The 18,696-nt window shown below is 43.0% G+C and overlaps 1 protein-coding gene across 1 annotated transcript; it reads right to left on the reverse strand.

The window, feature by feature from the left end:
* Nucleotides 1-383: 383 nt before the first annotated feature.
* On the reverse strand, nt 384-18,696 carry ptbp1a (polypyrimidine tract binding protein 1a). Its single transcript, XM_089003817.1, has 16 exons — nt 18,622-18,696; nt 17,731-17,784; nt 17,609-17,639; nt 12,737-12,797; nt 12,386-12,558; nt 11,514-11,660; nt 11,094-11,267; nt 10,868-10,975; nt 10,003-10,177; nt 8,560-8,637; nt 7,975-8,132; nt 5,857-5,890; nt 4,866-4,958; nt 3,573-3,789; nt 2,884-2,961; nt 384-2,788 (listed from the first exon to the last, which is right to left on the reverse strand). Exons 1-16 carry the CDS (start codon nt 18,627-18,629, stop codon nt 2,656-2,658), a joined length of 1,722 nt encoding a protein of 573 aa, XP_088859943.1. The 5' UTR covers nt 18,630-18,696; the 3' UTR covers nt 384-2,655.

Raw genomic sequence — 18,696 nt, forward strand, 5'->3', positions numbered from 1 at the left:
ATGTTAAACTGAAACGGCATCATAGGTTAAATTATACTGGGCTGAGAAAAAAAATAACATCCACATACTGGAAGTAGTGCAACCATTGTCATACTTCTGGAAATATAAACCGCTTTAAAATCTAACATTATATAACAATTTGTGTATAGAGACGAGACCAGAAAACGGCAAACATTTTAAAGAGTAATGGAGTTCCCAACACCTTATTAGAATCCATACAGGCAAAGTTGTTCCAGAAGAATAAAGCTGGAAATGCAGTAAAATTCAACATAAATACAAATAAAAGGGAGTAAAACGTGATGACGGAAAATGTTACAAAGTGTTAGGGATCAGCTCCACAGAACAGAAAGAAAACCAAAAAAGAGAAACCAACTGAGGCCAGATGAAAGAAGGAACAAACTAAAGATTTATTGAAAGGCAGCAAATGTAAAGAGAACAAGATGGTGGCGGGTGACAAGGGAGGAGGGTGCGGGGGTACATCCAGAGACACTTGTGTTCATACCAGTTTTAATGTCTTTGCGTTACAAACATTTCTTTTTTAAAGCTCCCGAATGAGGAAGGGAGAGCACTTAAATCGATCTGGTATTGTCGTATCAAAATATACATGTTTTGAAAGGTAACGTCAATATTATCCAAATGATTGTGTGGTACAAAAACATGAATATATACAACCGTCAGCCCTGCATCATACAATAACCCCCCCACCGGCACCGATTGTATAAAAAGAAACTAAAGTGTGATTCTCATCTACACTTTTGGAAATTCATCTTGTCGAGCGCTTTGCAACATTGGGGGGGGTGGACGTACAGTATCGGTTTGTACTTGACAAGCTATGCGCGCGCGTCTAAGGCATATCTGGAAAGGCGACGCCTTTTGCTTGGAATAGAAGGCAAAATTGTGGAATACAGGGGAGCGGGGGGTGCAGACTTTTGTGAGAGGAAGTCACAAACCCCTTACATCACAACACTACAAAAACCTCACCGGGGGAGAAGGTACTTTGGTCCTTAAGAGCAAAAAGAACAACCGTTTTGTCTGTGGCTACATTTGTTAAACCATGCATAATCTTGTACAAAAATAAGACACTTATAAGAAAAAAAAATGGTGAATGTATCTGTGTGTGTGTGCGCACACATCTGGATCGGTACTATACAGTGGTCAAAGGCTTGTGTAGAACCGGCGCTGGAGGCACTCGGGGAATGCAATAACGCTTAAGACTTTTTTTTTCCGGAGTCGAGGGGTAGTAAGAAAAAAAAAATGCACCGTAGAACTCGACTATAGCGCAAGTCAAAGTCGCCAAAGGAAACGACACCTCGCAGCTGTCCTTGAACAGGTAGCAAGACCTGAGTCTGGTGGTCAAACTGAAAACGTTAGCAGGTCGGTGAGCAGGAGGGCGGGCGATGGGGAAGCTACCACCAATTTAAAAAAAAAATATCAAATAAAACAACTAAGAAAGTAATCTACAGTAATAAAGAAAAAAAACAAAGGCAAAATGGACCAGAAAGTAGGTGGCCCTCAGGGTACCCCTATTAGCCCACTAACAAATTTCAAGACGTAAAAGTTAAACATAAAAAAAAAGAAGAAATCTAGATAAATGTATAAGGTGTGCACATATAAAAGAAAGTTAAACGAGCCTGCGACACGATAGCTAAGAAAGAGCGCTACATGGCCTAGCATTGCCTATGTGGATTTACATTCATGGTTTCTACATACGCATCGGGATACATGCACGCAAATCTCACGTAAACATTTGTAATTTTTTTTTCTTGTCTTCGTAGAAATGAGCCGCGACGTCCTCCCCCCCAACCGGACGGCGGGGTGACACTTAAGGGGGGCGGCTCGGAAAGGTCAGCCGGGGAGGGGGGGGGGGGGGGGGTTGTGGGTAAGGCACAAGATTGTGTCGTCCTAATAAAGATTAGCTTCGTTTGATGGACAGCTGGATGAAGTGGCGCAAATCCCAATGAACAAACAAGTTTAGCATTAAAAAAAATAAAAATAAAAAAAAACTAAATCACAAAAACAGGGACACGAAGACGTTTGGTGATATGGAAATTCGTCTTATATCGTTTCCCGGGCGGTTGGGGGTCTGGAGGGGGCGGGGGGGACGCATGTCGCAGCTACAGGAATGCTAAAGTGTGTCGAGTACGGATGGCGGCGGCCATTTTAAGCAATTTGGTCTTTTTTGGTTGTTTTCTCGCTTCGTCAGCTGCTTTTAGTTTTGTGTGACGAAATCTGCCCCTCCCCCGCCCCCGTAAATGGGTTGTGCTTTTTCCCGCCCCCATTATTGTATCAGAATAGGGCTCTTTAAAATTAAAGTCAAAATTAATTTTCATATAAGGCTTGAAGCTTTTTCTCCCTGAATCATAAAACTTCCTTTTTTGAGACCTGAGACCCCCCCCCCCCCCCCGAACCACCCCTAATATAACTAGCCATGGCGCTGATCAACATATATGGTGCCATTTGATATAATATATATATATATAAGGGGAATCATAAAATTTAAAAAAATGGAACAAGACTCAGAATTTGCTCTGATGACATCAAAAAGGCAGGGGAGGGGGGGGGGGGGGGGTTACTCGCCGCAAAACCTGTCGGGAGAAAGCATGCGCAATCAAGATGGTGGTCAAATGCGCTTGAGGGTGGGGGGTTAGAAGGCACTCAAATGGTGGATTTGGAAAAGGACACTCTGAGGTGGTGGTTCTCGCCCAAGTCGTGGTTGTGGAACTCAATCAGGCACTCGATGGCCTCCTCCACTGAGCCCATCTGGATTAGGGCCATCTTGCGGTCGTTCCTGTCCAACAGAAGAAGAAAAAAAATAGGGGGGGGGGGGGGGGTTGAAATGATCACCTCAGAAGGGGAAAAAAAATTGGGGCGAAAGTTGCTTACTGAAAGAACTTGAAGGCTTTGACGGTGGCTCCTGAGCTGGCAAAAAGTCTCTTGAGGTCTTCCTCCACCACGGCAGGCCTGAAAAGTCGGGGGGGCATGTTGTGAGCTTCCATTTTGTCTTGTGTAGCAATTTCGGCGCAAATTCACAGTTGCCATGATTTCACCCGTTTTTTTTTTGTGGAAAATCTGTGCATCGCACCAAAGTTCTCACTTTTTTTTAGGGGGGGGGGGGGGGGGTGGTGTTGTCTAAAATGCCTCAAACAACAACCGGTGTCAAGGAAGTCACCCACCACAACGAAGCAAATGCATGCACATTGCATTACAACTACTGTATTTTCACCCTCAATGAATGGTGTATTTTCATATATAAGGCGTTAATGAAAAATGTTTTCCAAATATATAAAAGATTTCCAAAATTTTGAACAGACTGAAAATTGTAATTACCGTATTTTTCCGGTCTATAAGGCGCACCCCCAATGAATGGTGTAAAATATAAAATAAATTTTGAACAGACTGCGAAAAATTTAATTGCCATATTTTCCGGTGTATAAGGCGCACCCCCAATGAATGGTGTATTTTACATATATAAGGCGTACCTTCACAGTTAATGAAAAATGTTTTTCTTGCCTCTTGTAGCAACTAAAAACACAGTACAATAAAATACAAATTGATTTGAATCAACAACTCACGGTATGTTGGACAAATGCAGCGTGGCCGAGGGCGGGAAGATGTTGGAGTAGTTCTTGGAACCGGGCTTCTTGAAGCGATGCAGCGGCGAGTTGCTGAAATCTTTGGTCAGGCCCTGGTCCTCCTGGCCTTCTCGCGGCAACTGCACCGTGGTGTGCTTGGACACTGTCACGCGAATGGCCCTGCCGTGCAGCCGCTGGCTGTTCAGGTGGCTGATGGCTACGACAAAAGTTAGGGATTCAATGACGTCACTTAAATGGGCTGCAATAAATTAAATATATATATATATATATATATATATATATATATATATATATATATTATATATATATATATATATATATATATATATATATATATATATATATATATATATATATATATATATTATTGGCACCACCCTACCCAGTTTTAAGGACTTGCACACTGCAAGAATAAAAACAAGTGCGCGGAAAATCCTACTGGACCATCTGCACTGTGCCTTAATGATGATACTAGTGCGGCGTGTTCTACCAGAGACAAATTCCTTGCGAGTTCTACATACTTGGCCAATAGAGTTGATTCTGATTCTATAAAATAAATATATATATATATATATATATATATATACATACACAGTGATACCTCAGTCTACGAACATTGTTTCCCAGAAAGTGTAAGGCGAAAAGTTCAGCTTCCAAACATTTTATTTCCCATAAGAAACTATTAAACTGAGAATAATGGGTTCCCAGGTCTGCATAAAAAATAATTTCCTCCTGAATAAGCTTTAAAACTACACAAAATATATCTTATTTTATGTATAATAAATGTGCTATTGTATTGTAAGTAAAGAAATAAACTGTACTGTATCATAAAGTAGTTTTATTTACCTTTCTGCTGCTTGTTGATGTAGTTGCCTCTTGATGATATCAGAGTGAAGTTGCCGTGCTCTCTCTGCAATAATACCCTTTCACACTGTCCCCTGCTAGCTGCTTTTCATTAATCCAAATCAATAGAAGCTTTTCAACCTCTACTATTGCCCGAGACCGTTGCTTAGACAACCCATCATAGCAAAAGTATCCTAGCCTGCCAACCACCGTGACGCTGTTTGGTTTGGTTTGTCCGCCGAAAACTAGTTCATATAGCAAGATTATATTCTCGCAAACTTAATGTTCGTGAGGCGAAAAGTTCGTGATCTAAAGCGTTCGTAAACTGAGGTATTACTGTATATATACTGCCTAGGAAATTGTAATAAAAAGTAAATCCAGACATATACAGTAGATCTTTAAGAAGAAAAAAAAAAAAAGTGGTGCTACCTAGTTGAGCCTGCGTGCCGTCCGCCATCTGGATCAGAGCGTTGTCCTTTTTATTGAACAGGATCTTGACTCTCATCACGTCGCCGTACACACCTGGAGAATAGGAGCGTACCGTCATAAGAAGGAGTGGAGGGTGGGGGGTTGAGAGGGCAGCCTGCGGAACTCGTCAAAGAGTCACACACAGCCAATCAATCACAGCAGCCAACACACATTTTGAAAAACGACGCTAAGGGAAGAATCTTCTAGCAAACGAATGATTTTGAGGCTGAACTAATAAATTCGATCTGGTAGCGAATCAAAACTAACCGTCAGTGAGGAGCCTTTTGTTAAGAAAGGACAGTTGTGGAATACTTTTTTTCTCCATAGTTATGCTACAAGGAGGTGAGGCAGATTTAAAGGGATGGTGGGGTGGGAAAAAAGGAAATCAAAGTAATAAGTTTAAAGGGGAGGGTTTGATTGCTTTGGCATCACGTCGATTTTTTTAAACAAATCTAGCCAGAATCATGCAGGAGAAAAAAACTACACATGCATAAATCAGGAAACTACAAAGGATATAATAACCTGGGAGGTCTCACGTCAACTTTTAAACTGCAGCATTTCATTTTTTTTAATTCCACTTCCGTTGCTTTGGAATTAGAACAACTGAATAAAAATGACCATTGATAAGCCCATACCCCAAAAAATGCCAATCATAGGAGTGTCTTTTGAAACTAAGTGCTTTCACAAAAGAAAAAAAAATCAAATGCTGCAGGTCTGATGAGCACAATCAACCACCATATTTCCCAACACCCCCCCCCCCAAAAAAAAAACACATCTCACACACTCACACCACCCTTCCTCCCCCCTAGCTCGGCTGATGACGACCCACCAGCGTCTAAAAAAAAAACTTCAAACTTTAAACCAAAAATAACATGAGACCAAGACATGCCCACCTTGCCGGCCGGGTAACAGTAAGTCATTAAAAAAAGGAGATGAAAGGATGATAACGTACCGAAAAGAATAAAGAGGCAGTGTGGCGTAACGCTCTTTAGAGACAGCAGGGAGGAGCAGCACGACCAAAAAAAGGGATGGGAGGGAGGGGGGGGGGGGTTGGTTGTCAGGGGTACAAGGGGAAAAGAGGCGAGGAGTGGAGGACAGTGGAGTGGAGTGGAGTCGGGACATGTCCGCAGGCCACAGGCAGCAGCAAGGTCCACGGGAAGGCCACAGTACCATGGTGGAAGGAGAGAATGGAGAGAGAGAGAGAGAGAGAGGTCAAGGAGGAGAACAAGGAGGAGGGGGGGAGGTGATGATGAGGTGGTGAAGGTGGATATTATGGGCAACAACAAAAAAAATGGGACGGGGCAATGTGATTATTTGACAATGGTGTTCAATTTGGATGGATGGTCATTTTTGGTGGTGGTGGGGAGGAAAAAAAAATACAGTAAAAACCAGGGTGGGGGGCATAATTGGTAATTGGCAAGTGTTTACGTGGGGCGGGATTGGATAGGGGTAAGGGGCACGGGGTGGGGGTAAAACAAAAAAAAGGAGGGGGGAGAGAGTGGGAGAGAGAGAGAGAAAGGAAGTAAAAAAAAAATACAAAACAAGGTCAGTATACACAAAGAAAATGTAGTGCTTCAGACAGTAGAATTGGCTAAATTAAAAATGCACTGTCACTATGGGGGGAGGGAGACACTAGGAGAAAAAAAGAAGAGAAAAAATAAAGATTAACAATGAAATACAGAAAAAAAGGCAGAGACAATATGTACTTTTGAAAAAAAAAAAAAAAAAAAAAATCACACGGCACTTAAGACGACTTGAAATGACAAGTTAGCTGCGTCAAATAGCTTTACAAAATTATCCGCCATGTTTTTTTTAAACAGATCCTAAAAAGCTACGATGAAACATGCTAGTAATTCGCTAGATGCTACATTAAAAAAAACTTTCATGACAATTTTTTTTTCAAGCAGCATAAAGTAATATTGTCTCTCCAAACAACTCAAGAATGATTTGTAACTTATGGACAAAAAAATAAAATAAAAAGATATGGAATGTTTTTTTTAATTACAAAAAAAGTAAACTTAAAATTCACAGTGAGCAAAGTGGCAGGTCAGAAAGTTTGGTCAAACAAAAAAAAAGACCTGAAAAAGAAGCGCTTTGAACTAAAATGGCTTTTTTTTTTTTAATTACAGTAATACCTCAGCTTACCAACTTAAATTGGTTCCCAGAAAGTGTGTGTAAGGCAAAAAGTTTGTCTGCCAAACAATAATTTTGCATAATAAACCATTAAAAATGAGAATAATTCGTTCCCAGGTCACCATAAATCATAATTTTCTACTAAATAAGCCTTAAAACGAAACACAATATACCTCATTTTATGTATAACAAATGTGCTATAGCATTGTAATTCAATAAATAAACTGTACTGTGGAATAAAGTCGTTTTATTTACCTTTGTGATGGTCGTTGATGTAGTTGCCTCTCGATGATATCCGAGTTAAGTTGCCGTGCTTTCTAGGCGATAATACCCTCACTCACACAGTGCCCTGCTAGCTGCTTTTCGTTAATCCAAATCAACACAAGTTTTTCAACCTCTTCTATTGCCCAAAACCATTGATTAGACAACACAGAAACACCCTTAGCCGCACGTAGCAATGGTCGACTTAGCATATTGGTAACTGGGATGCTAAGTCACACAACGCACACCTCGTTCATGTTTTTCGATAATCTTTTTCTTCTGTTTGGCCGTAATTTTCTTTTGTGTCCTCTTGGCTTAACACTAGCCTATGGTGGGGTGTTTTTCAGTCGCATCATAGCAAAAGTACTCCACACGATAGCTAACCACATCTGCAGTCAAAGGGGGTGTGGAAAACTAGTCCACCAGCTGTGGTTTGGTTCGTCCGCCGAAAACTACTTTGTATGCCAAGATTATGTTCTCGCGAACGTAATGTTTGTAAGGCGAAACGTTCGTGAGCTAAAGCGTTCGTAAGCCAAGGTATCACTGTATGACTCAAAATGTCAGCTTCTCTCCAGTGACATCTAATCACCTCTAAGGGGCGACGCCGAGCAGCCCGGTCGTGCTAATTTGGCCTGCTCGGAAAATCCTGGCCGAGTGCGTGGCGGTGCGTACTGACCTCCGGGTTGAGATTGCTGACCAGTAGGACGTTGTGACCGCCGGCGGCGGCTAGCCCGGCCAGGTTGAAGCGACTGGCGGCGGCCGCCGCTGCCGCCATGCTGCCGTGCCCGACGCCCAGAGATGCCAAGGCGCCGGGGATGCCGGGCAGCGCGAGACCTAAAAGAGGAGCAAACGGGTACAAAAAAAAAACAAAAACAAAACAAAAAATACAGCTATATAGAAAAGACAATAATAATAACATCGATGAAAAGGTTTCTTCAGCCGTCATCTGTACTACTTTGAAGGTGTCGGACGTTTCGCCTCTTATACAAGAAGCTTCGTCAGCAAACTAGTCTTACTGGTAGTTTCGGCCCTATATATATCCCTACTGTGCAGACGTGGGATATATATAGGGCCGAAACTACCAGTAAAACTTTAGTTTGCTGACGAAGCTTCTTGGATGAAGGCTGAAGAAACCTTTTCATCGATGGACCATTCCTGTACGACAGAGCTTACACAGACGAATAATAATAACAATAATAATACATTTCATTTATAAACGTCTTTCAAAACACTCAAGGAGCAATAAAGAGATTGCACTGACCTGCTTGCTGGATGGCAAAAGTAGGCGGGAATGCATGCGCACCACCATACGGAGAAGCCGATATTATCCCGGGAGTGGCTGTGGGGTGGAGGTAGGCTATGTAAATGATTTTAGATGCACCCACACAGTTACCGTTAGCATCAAAGATTAAAAAAACAAAACACGCACGAGGACATGTTAATAAAAAAATAATAATAAAAAAAAATGAATGGTGGTGTTTACCAAAGGCAGCCATGGTTTGGTGGTCCAAAGTGGGCTGGGAGTCAGCGGTGGGGAGATCCAAGCGGGTGTAGTCCCTGCTCTTGTCGTTGTTGTATTTGACGTTCAGGTTGGTGAGCTTGGAGAAGCTGATTCGTAGCGTGCAGCAGGCGTTGTAGATGTTTTGCCCATCCAAACACTGGGGGGGGGGGGGGGGGGGGGGGGGGGGGGGGGGGGGAAGAACAATAATTAACTACAACAATAATTAACTAATTGACTGCCACACGATGTGCAAAAATGTGCCCACTCCAGTGCCAGGGTTTTTATCATTGTCACTCAAATTGAAGGACGACAGAATAGTGAGTTCTCGGAATACATAAGCATTCAAGAAACCTTACTCTTTTCTTTCATCAGAAAAAAAGAGTTAATTCCTAAGTTATATGGGTCTGGAGTTATCTGACCTTGAAATGGGGGTGGCTGTCCAAAATACAATATGATGCATACATATTGATTTATAGAGCGCTTTAACAACAGATGAAGCTGCAACAAAGCGCTAACATGAACAAAAGGCACATACTGCCCCCTTGTGGAAGGAAAAAAAAAAACATTGCCAGAGGTCTGACCGGCGCTTTTCAATTCCCAAATAAATAATCGAATGGCAGCAATGTGTTAAGTGGTGGCATACATGCCAAACCAAATATTTTACATTGAAATCAAGTTTCAATTTACTTGCTGCAGATGCAATAACAACATTGTAAAAATGCTAACTGTTAGCTCAGGGGTGGGCAAACTTTTTGACTCGCGGGCCGTATTGGGTTCTAAAATTTGACAGAGGGGCCGGGCCAGGAGCATTCGGAGGGAGTGTTTGGGCCGGAAATACTCCGAACAAGTTATGTCCATAATTTATAAAATCACTTCAAATGACTTCGACTGAGCGTATTTTACAAAGATTCCACAGCATATAGCTATAGTTTACGGTTTAAGACTTGCGCTGAATATTCATGAAGTCTTGTTTTCGAGTTGATGACGATCCCCATGTGACGTCACGTTTGGACCGCCCCTGACCGAGAAAGCGACATACAATGCATTTTGGGTACTTTGTTTGGTCTGAAAACTTCGTGTCGAAATTAGGATTTTAGATGCACCCACACAGTTACCGTTAGCATCAAAGATTAAAAAAACAAAACACGCACGAGGACATGTTAATAAAAAAAAAATAATAAAAAAATGAATGGTGGTGTTTACCAAAGGCAGCCATGGTTTGGTGGTCCAAAGTGGGCTGGGAGTCAGCGGTGGGGAGATCCAAGCGGGTGTAGTCCCTGCTCTTGTCGTTGTTGTATTTGACGTTCAGGTTGGTGAGCTTGGAGAAGCTGATTCGTAGCGTGCAGCAGGCGTTGTAGATGTTTTGCCCATCCAAACACTGGGGGGGGGGGACAATAATTAACTACATCAATAATTAACTAATTGACTGCCACACGATGTGCAAAAATGGGCCCACTCCAGTGCCAGGGTTTTTATCATTGTCACTCAAATTGAAGGACCACAGAATAGTGAGTTCTCGGACTACATAAGCATTCAAGAAACCTTACTCTTTTCTTTCATCAGAAAAAAAAGAGTTAATTCCTAAGTTATATGGGTCTGGAGTTATCTGACCTTGAAATGGGGGTGGCTGTCCAAAATACAATATGATGCATACATATTGATTTATAGAGCGCTTTAACAACAGATGAAGCTGCAACAAAGCGCTAACATGGACAAAAGGCACATACTGCCCCCTTGTGGAAGGAAAAAAAAACATTGCCAGAGGTCTGACCGGCGCTTTTCAATTCCCAAATAAATAATCGAATGGCAGCAATGTGTTAAGTGGTGGCATACATGCCAAACCAAATATTTTACATTGAAATCAAGTTGAATTTACTTGCTGCGGATGCAATAAAAACATTGTAAAAATGCTAACTGTTAGCTACACGTTATTTGTGTCTTCTGCCATCTAGTGGAGAAGCATATTTTTTCACCTGTCACATTCTGGCGTTGATGAAAAAAATATATGAATTTGCTGCAAAAATATTTACATAAAAAAAAATCTAAACCAAGTTGTCAGTTGTCTTACTTTAGCATTGTTGGCCATGAGGGAGTCGGCATATTGGATGAGAGCCTGGAACTGGTTGTTCTTGGTAAATGTGATGATCTTCAACACCGTCCCGAATTTGGAAAAGATCTGCGGGAAATGACAAAAAATAAATAAAAATATATCATCATATTTAATCAAATCAGCCACGTTTGATCACATGGCTGCCTTGGCGGCGGTGGGTAAGCGACGCCTCGGTTCCGCGTACCTGGTGCAGCACGTCCAGGGTGACCGGATAGAAGAGGTTCTCCACAATGACGCGCAAAACGGGGCTATGAGCGCCGGCGCCCACCAGGCCGCCGGCGTTCGGCGCCATGGCCATGCCGGCGATGCCGCCGCCGCCGTGCAGGGCGTTGACGGCCTGAAGGGCGGCTTGGGCGCGCTAAAAGGGGCAAACGAGATGCATAACGTTGAGCGCTTGAGCCACTTGAGGCGTGCTAGCAAGCATTAGCATGAAGCATTAGCATGAAGCCAGTGTCTGAAATTCGTGACAAAAAGTAACTTTTTGTCACGAACTCTGAAAAGGTCATTAGCATGAAGCATCAGCATGAATCATTAGAACGAAGCATTTGCACGAAACATATGCACGAAACATTAGCACGAAGCATAGCATTAGCGCGCGCCTCACCACTTGGTTGGGGGAGTTGTCAGTCTTCAGCTCTTTGTGGGTGGAGTACTGCATGTAAATGGGGTGGTTTCGGATGACGGGGGTCACCGACAAGTAGTAGCTCACCATGGTCTGAGCACACTCTTCGCTGTTCAGCTCCAGGAAGGCCTACGGGTGGAAGTGGAGAAGCGTAAACACATTTTTAATAAAAATGATGTTCTTCAAATAAGAAAAAACAACACCAACGATGGATGAGAAGGTTACTTCAGCCGTCATCTGTACTTCTTTGAAAGTGTCGGCTTCGTCAGCGAACAATTTTTTTGCTGGTTGTTTTGGCCCGACATCTATGGCCCGACATCTATATCCCGACTGTCTAGACGTGCCGGTGCCTGACTCTGCTATGATAGGTCCCTGCTCTCCGGTTCGGGGGAGCAGAGGACTATTCCCTGAGGCTGCACTTATTACTTCTATTGTCCTGACTGATTACTTCTACTGTCCTGACTGCGTATTGGTTCCGAACCATCTATTTTCTTTCGCTAAGATTTTAACCTCATTGTCATCAAATGAGTGGTTGCTAGCTTTTAGGTGCAAATGTACTGCCGATTGAGGCCCACTAGTGTTATCCCTGCGATGTTAATAAAGTCTTTTTTTGAGAATTTGTTTCGTCTCCCCAATGTATTGCTCTTTAGAATCATCATTTTTACAATGTATTGAATAAACTACATGCCATTGTTTTTCCATTTGGCAGCCATTTTGCCTTAGAGTGTTTATGGGTTTGAAATAAGTAGGAATTTTGTGTTGCCAACGGTAGTTTTTCAGAAAGCCCTGCAACGTAAGGTACTGCTACTCCTCTCCTTTTAGCAACAACACCAACGTTAACGACCCCCACCCACCTGGTTTTTCCCTTTCAGCATCAGCAGATTGGTGACTTTCCCAAAAGGCAAACCGAGCCCGATGACCTCGGCCTCGTTGATGTCGCTGGGCAGCTTGCGAAGGTGAACGACGCGTGACGGAACGCCGGGACTGCGGACGTCACCTTTGAATTTTTTGCTGTCGTTGCCATTGGCTGCATGACGACAAGAGACAGATACAATCAGCGGAGTGAAAAGGCGTCTCTCGGCCTTCCTGAATAATGGATCCGTCGCCGTGGCGACGCAAACAACACAGACAAGCCATTAAATGAGCGCTGACCCCCGCCCCTCCTCGCACATGCAAATCTCCCACGGCAACGCCCCGCCCCTCACCTGAGTTCATGATATAGGGCCCGTTGGATATGCAGGAAGAAAACAGTTCGTCAGATCCCCTCTGAAAGAAAAAAAAAAAGGCTTGTTTGAATGTGGGGAACGACGACGAGCGCAGGTGGGGGGTAAAAAGGGGGGTACTCTCGTGTTACAGAACCATTGTGTGCTGAGGTGCAACCCGAGTCATGGAAAAAAAAAAAACATTTCAAAGGTAACACAAAACCCCCACCGACCACAAACAATGAGACGACATGGCTTTGTCATTTGATACGAACATTCACCTGAAGTTCTTGAAAAAAATATATATACATAAATACCGTATTTTCTGTACTCTAAGACGCACCAAAAATATTTTTTTTTCAAAAGCTGATCATGGCCCTTATAATGCCTTGTGCGTGGAAATTTTTTGAAATACGTATGTCATTCATTGAAAAAGGAAGGTGCCCCTTCTAATGCAGTGCGCTTTGTGCATGGAAAACATTTTGAAATGTCATTCATTGAAGGTTTCTCTTATAATGCGGTGCACCTTATGTATCGAGAAACGTTTAAAATATGTCACTCATTGAAGGAGCCCCATATAATGCGGTGCGGCTTACGTATGCAAAACGTTCTGAAATATGCCATTTATTGAAGATGGCCACGTATAATGCGGTGCGCCTTATGCAAGGTAAACGTTTTGAAACGTGCAATTCGTTGAAGGTGGCCCCTTATAATGCAGTGCGACTTTTGCATGGGAAACGTTTTAAAATATACTATCAGCCATTTCCCAGAATGAGTGCGTACTTAGCCACCCTCAACCCAACAAAGGTAGTTGCATCACCGTCCATAAATTGATCGACTGCCTCACGGTGGGAAGCGTCAACGTTTTCAAAACCACTCAGCGCTCGCCGCCAGGTAATCCGAAGACGGTTGACGCCATCTGACAGTGATAGACTCCCAACTCTCACACACCCCCCTCCCCCCCACTCCCACAACACTCGCTGTTGTTCACACAACCCGGCAATAATGAAGTACGCCAGTCACAAGAAGTGTCTCAGTGGACTAAAAGCTCCACAATGAAGGTCCTGTTCCGGATGAGACTGGGCGGGCATTGTAACGTTGCAGAGCGTAAAACATATGGACCCCCCCCCCCCCCCCCCCCAACAGTTTTCAAGAGGCCTCGCGGTTGTTCTAAAACGGAACCGGTCACACGGGTTGGGCGAGCATTTTTTCATCATGGCTGAAACCTTCTCGTTGCACAAGATGGGCGGTTCCTCAGATACTTAATACCTGCGCAACAAGGGGTGGCTTGGTAGCAAATTGGACACACACACCCCAAAAAAATATAATTAAAAAATACCACACACACCCCGTCGCTATTTTGGCTCACGTCTCATCACTCATCAGAATCAGAATCATCTTTATTGCCAAGTATGTACAACACACAAGGAATTTGTTTCCGGTAGAACACGCTGCACTAGTATCGTCGTCAAAAAAACTGCTAGCCTCATCAACATTTAATTGAAACAAGCTAAGCAGTTTCAGCGACTTTTTAAACCGCGCGCTAAGTCAGCAAGCAAAACATTCATTAGTATTTAGTCTGTTCACAAGAGTTTGAGTTAACACACGGGGTCAAAATGACCCCGTGTGGAAAGGAGGAACTAAATATTTTCTCACCAGTCAACCGTCTTCTGTCATATCCTCTCAAATAGTCATTTTTTATAATACAAAATAAATGATACAATAGCGGTAGTGCATTAGCCGCAGATAGTAATGAGGTCAACCATTTTTTGCTTTATATTTTTGGCAACTTTTGGATAAATATGACCTTGAGGTCATTTTGACCCAGAAACATTCTTCCTGTTCCGGATGATTTTAGTTGATAGAAATAAACGGATTGTCTTCCCCGCTTGGACAATTTGGAAAGTGACTCATCCCGATGGTCAAACAGATCCAGAACGTTACTGTTCCAGAGAAGGGTGCGTATGTGGAACTGTCGCGGCTTGGAATCGAAGCGGATTTACATGGGGCAGGGAGATGCGAGACAATCTCTTTTCGTCAATGGATGCTACAGCTTCGTGTTTGCTTTCCACAATTAGCTTGTGGCAGACGTGCACATTTCACTATGATGTCTCTGATCCACTGGTGAAAAGGACGCTTTGATCCTCTCCCTTTTCATGTCACAAAGAGGGTACAGCAAGTGCTTAAGATTGGATGTCTGTGTCTTTTGTTTTATGTCAATTATTTGTTTTTACTTCAAGAGGGTGCAGCGAAAGTGTCTGCCTTTACAGCAGCTCCTATATTTTGTTTTTTCTATTTCATCCTTTCCTTTTAACTTTGATCACCTTGCTGCTGTGAAATATACATTTCTCCACTGTGAGACTAACAATGGCTAATCCAATCCAAACAAGGGGATGGAGGGGGGTGGGGGGGGGGGGGCCAGGCCTGCTTCCTGGCTTCTAGTTCTCTCTCCTGTTGAGGTCTTCATGATTACTCTTCGTGGTATTTATTATAATAATAATAATAAACTTCATTTTTAAGTGCCTTTCAAAACTCTCATGGTCACTTTAGTCACAGGATCAGTTTTTCTGTGGGTGAGCAGTGGCAGCCACACGCGCCAGCGTTCACTCAACCTGGAAGTAACTCAAATAGATAGAAAGCTAGCTAGCCAATTGAAAAAGGTAGCCAGCCATATATAGCTATAGCCTATAGATAGCTAGCTCGATAACCGGCCGGGGAGCTAGATAGCAAATAGCTAGCTAGCGAGACAGCTAGCTAGATAAATAAAGAAATATTCACACTAAATGCTGATTTCCCACCTGTCCCAGATTCTAATTATATTCACAGAGCTGAGAAGCTACGAGCTGGGGGGGGGGGGGGGGTTTCAATATGAACATAATCGCAAAAGATGAGGCTTTAGTTTTGTGCCTCGCGGTATCCTGGGGTAAATAGATACCTCTAGATGATGATAATAATAAAAATAATTAACTTTAATTTCGAAGCGCCTTTCAAAACTCTCCATCCAGTCACTGTGACGCACGACTGGTTCACTTCCTCAACTTGTTGCGCGGCTTCCGCTCAAAATGAAACATTTCAAGGTCTCGTTTTTTTTGTTTAGCGCTACAAACAAATAACATTTGGACTTACGGGGGTGGGGGGTGCTATGGTCATAAAAAGACCGTGAGATGCAGGTATGTGTTGTTTTTTTTCCCTATCATCTGCCATTGTTGAGAATGGGAGAGGGGCGGGGACTCTCGCCCGGGGGACTTTGGGGTAGTGGATGTGGGGTTTTGGGGGGGGGGGGCTTTGGAATGTGACCGTGGAATTCCAGACGCTCTTCCCTAGACGAATAATTACAAGATTCCAGCAAAGCAGGGCGGGAGTCGGCGGCCATGTTGAAAAAACAGGCTCGACTAGAAGGAGAAGGTGTGTTTTGCCACTCCCCACACCCCCAAGTCGAAGGCATGCACCCGATGACTTGTTCAAACACACACGCAGACCTTTGGCCTGCGAGACAATAGCTCACCCACACTTATCCTCTTCCCCAGGTGGTTTTTTTCCAGAGCGGAAAGATAATACGTAGCAAAGCCGCAGAAGGCCCAGAGTGGCCCACAATGGTCGTCCTTTGATGTTAGCGGCAACGTCATAATAACGTCATAATAACGTAAATGGACAACTCCGAGTCGCCTCTTCATGCTTTCGACTGTTCGCACAAAGTACACGGAAACAACTTGCTTTGATGTCTCAAGTGGCCACGGTAGCATCGGCGGAGGTTTTGGCTATGTACAGTATTTAGGTCAACCCATCGTTTTCATTATACTGCACTTTCAACAATTATATATTAAAAAAAAAAAATCAGACTTCATAAAGCGGCTCGTAAAGCAAAAGCACCCACGCATCATGGGGAAAAAGGGGTGGCAGTAAAAGACACGACAAAAAAATAGGTACGCTACAGTGACCTATATTCCACTGCGATTGTTTCTGTCCAGTGAACTGAGCGCACTCTGTACTCGCAGTCGGATATCATTGCAATTTTGTGACGTACGGAATGGTTTTCGGTGGGGTTTTCCAAGCTATGCAGTTTATGATGACGTATTACACACTTTTCCCTCCATGCTGGTTTTTGAAATTTCCCAATACGACAACGACAAAAAAATGGATTGAAGTTTACGCTCTTTTTACTAACAATACAGTTTATAAATGTGAGTAAGTTGTATTTTTATCACTCATCGAAGTGGTAGAACATATATTTTTCCTCCATAACTGCCAAGTTTCAAGCAAAAAGAAGCATTAGCATATATATTTATAGAGCTAGCTGACAATTTTCTTTCCTAGTATTCCGTGACAGCCATTTTGGATTTTGAATCTTTTCTTGTGTTTTCTATTGTTGTTTAGAATTTCAAACGCTTTCCAATGGTACCTTACTCGTTAGCTTTATCATTACTTTTACTACCTTTATTACCAAGTATTTTTACTATTATAATTTAAGAATTTAGGTTAAAATAGACCAAGAGCCTTCAAAGCTCTAAGCAAAAGTGAAAATCCTTTAATTCTTGATAAGACTTGCAAGCTTTTAACTCACATCAACTATATGCAAAACAGACACTTTAATTAAGCTAAAGCCTTTTAATATCGGCCAAGAAAGTTATAGTTTAAACTGTAATAAAGAACTCTGTCACATATTTTCATTGTTTTAACAGTGTAATTACAGGCAGAAAAATCCCCTCATATTTCGAAAAGTAAAAATTCCATTATTTCCTTATTATTTGTGATAGAACAGTAATCTAATCGTCATTTGAAAGCCATTTAAATGCACTTTAATATGGTATTAGAAAATGTGTGATGAATTATTATTGAAAAATGTTGTCACATCACTACGAAAAAAACGATGCTTACCTTTGTGCCAACTGATATGTCATGGACACTGCTGTGGAAAGACCAAACAGTGGGGGTTGTCAACAGGAAATTAACCCCAAATCTGGAGTCCTACCAAATTTGTGAAACGAAAGCTTCCTTACTCAATTTCAGGGACGTAGCCGGATCCCAGAGGGTACAAGTCAGCGTCAAGGCGGCTGTGGAGTTACGGGGAAAGACAAAAGCATACTTTGAGCTCTCGCGTACGCACAAAACATATCGTGGAAGAAGAAAAACAAGACAAGATGGAAAGAGTCGAGTGAGCACACCAAACACGCAAACAAGACACGAACGTCGTTCCCAATTGTCGAATTCAGGTGATCGACGTAGGAGGAAAAAAAAGAGGGGGAGAAAAAGAACACAAGAAGATGCGACGGGTGACTTTGAAGCATCCCTCCCAACGAATAAACGCCACGCCATAAAGTCGTCTTACTGTAATTTTAATGACTACACCCCCCTTTCCCCCGGCGGTTGAAAAAAGTCCAGGCGAAATGTAAGTGAGGCGAAGACATCGGTTGCTTCCAACATGGCCCTGACTTCCCCGCACAAAACATGAATGCGGAAATGAGACACGTTGCTTTAGCTCGACCTGCCCCAACTTCAGTCGCTCGCTCGTTCACCAAAAAACAAAGAAACAAAACCGCCATCGCTTAAAAATAAAACTATTAACCCCCTCTTGTTATACCCGCTCACACAATTGTGGAAAAAGTCCACTCATAAACAAATGAGCCATTTTCTCCCCTATAACTTGACGACGGAGGCTAACGGCTAGGCTAGCAGCTAACTGTTGCATGTTTGGGTGAGAGGAGGCGGAGGGGAGGAAGAAAAAAGGGGGGGGGGAGAAAAGTAAATTTAAGTCATAACTTTGGCCAGCGGAACACACACACACAAAAGCGACGACGGGGACGCCGCCGAGGCGTCCGTCGATGTGATCGCGCGGAAGATGAACGCGTGGAAAAAAAGGCGTCGGGAAATCGGTTGCGTGTACAACTCACCCGTCCATTGCACAAGAAAAAAACTGCAGGTCTGAGGCGAAGGTAGGGCGGCAGACTTGCTTGATTTTCTTACAA

This window comes from Hippocampus bargibanti, linkage group LG09 (assembly GCF_051943395.1).
Source record: "Hippocampus bargibanti isolate YZ-2025 linkage group LG09, ASM5194339v1, whole genome shotgun sequence".
Lineage (NCBI taxonomy): Eukaryota > Metazoa > Chordata > Actinopteri > Syngnathiformes > Syngnathidae > Hippocampus > Hippocampus bargibanti.

What these genes read in the sequence shown, in the direction of transcription:
- ptbp1a (XM_089003817.1), bottom strand. An exon ending in TTTTGCCATCCAGCAAGCAG is followed by an intron (nt 8,133 to 8,559) that starts GTCAGTGCAATC and finishes CTCCTCTTTTAG; the next exon opens with GTCTCGCGCTGCCCGGCATC. An exon ending in CGGCACGCAGGCTCAACTAG is followed by an intron (nt 3,790 to 4,865) that starts GTAGCACCACTT and finishes CTTTTGTCGTAG; the next exon opens with CCATCAGCCACCTGAACAGC.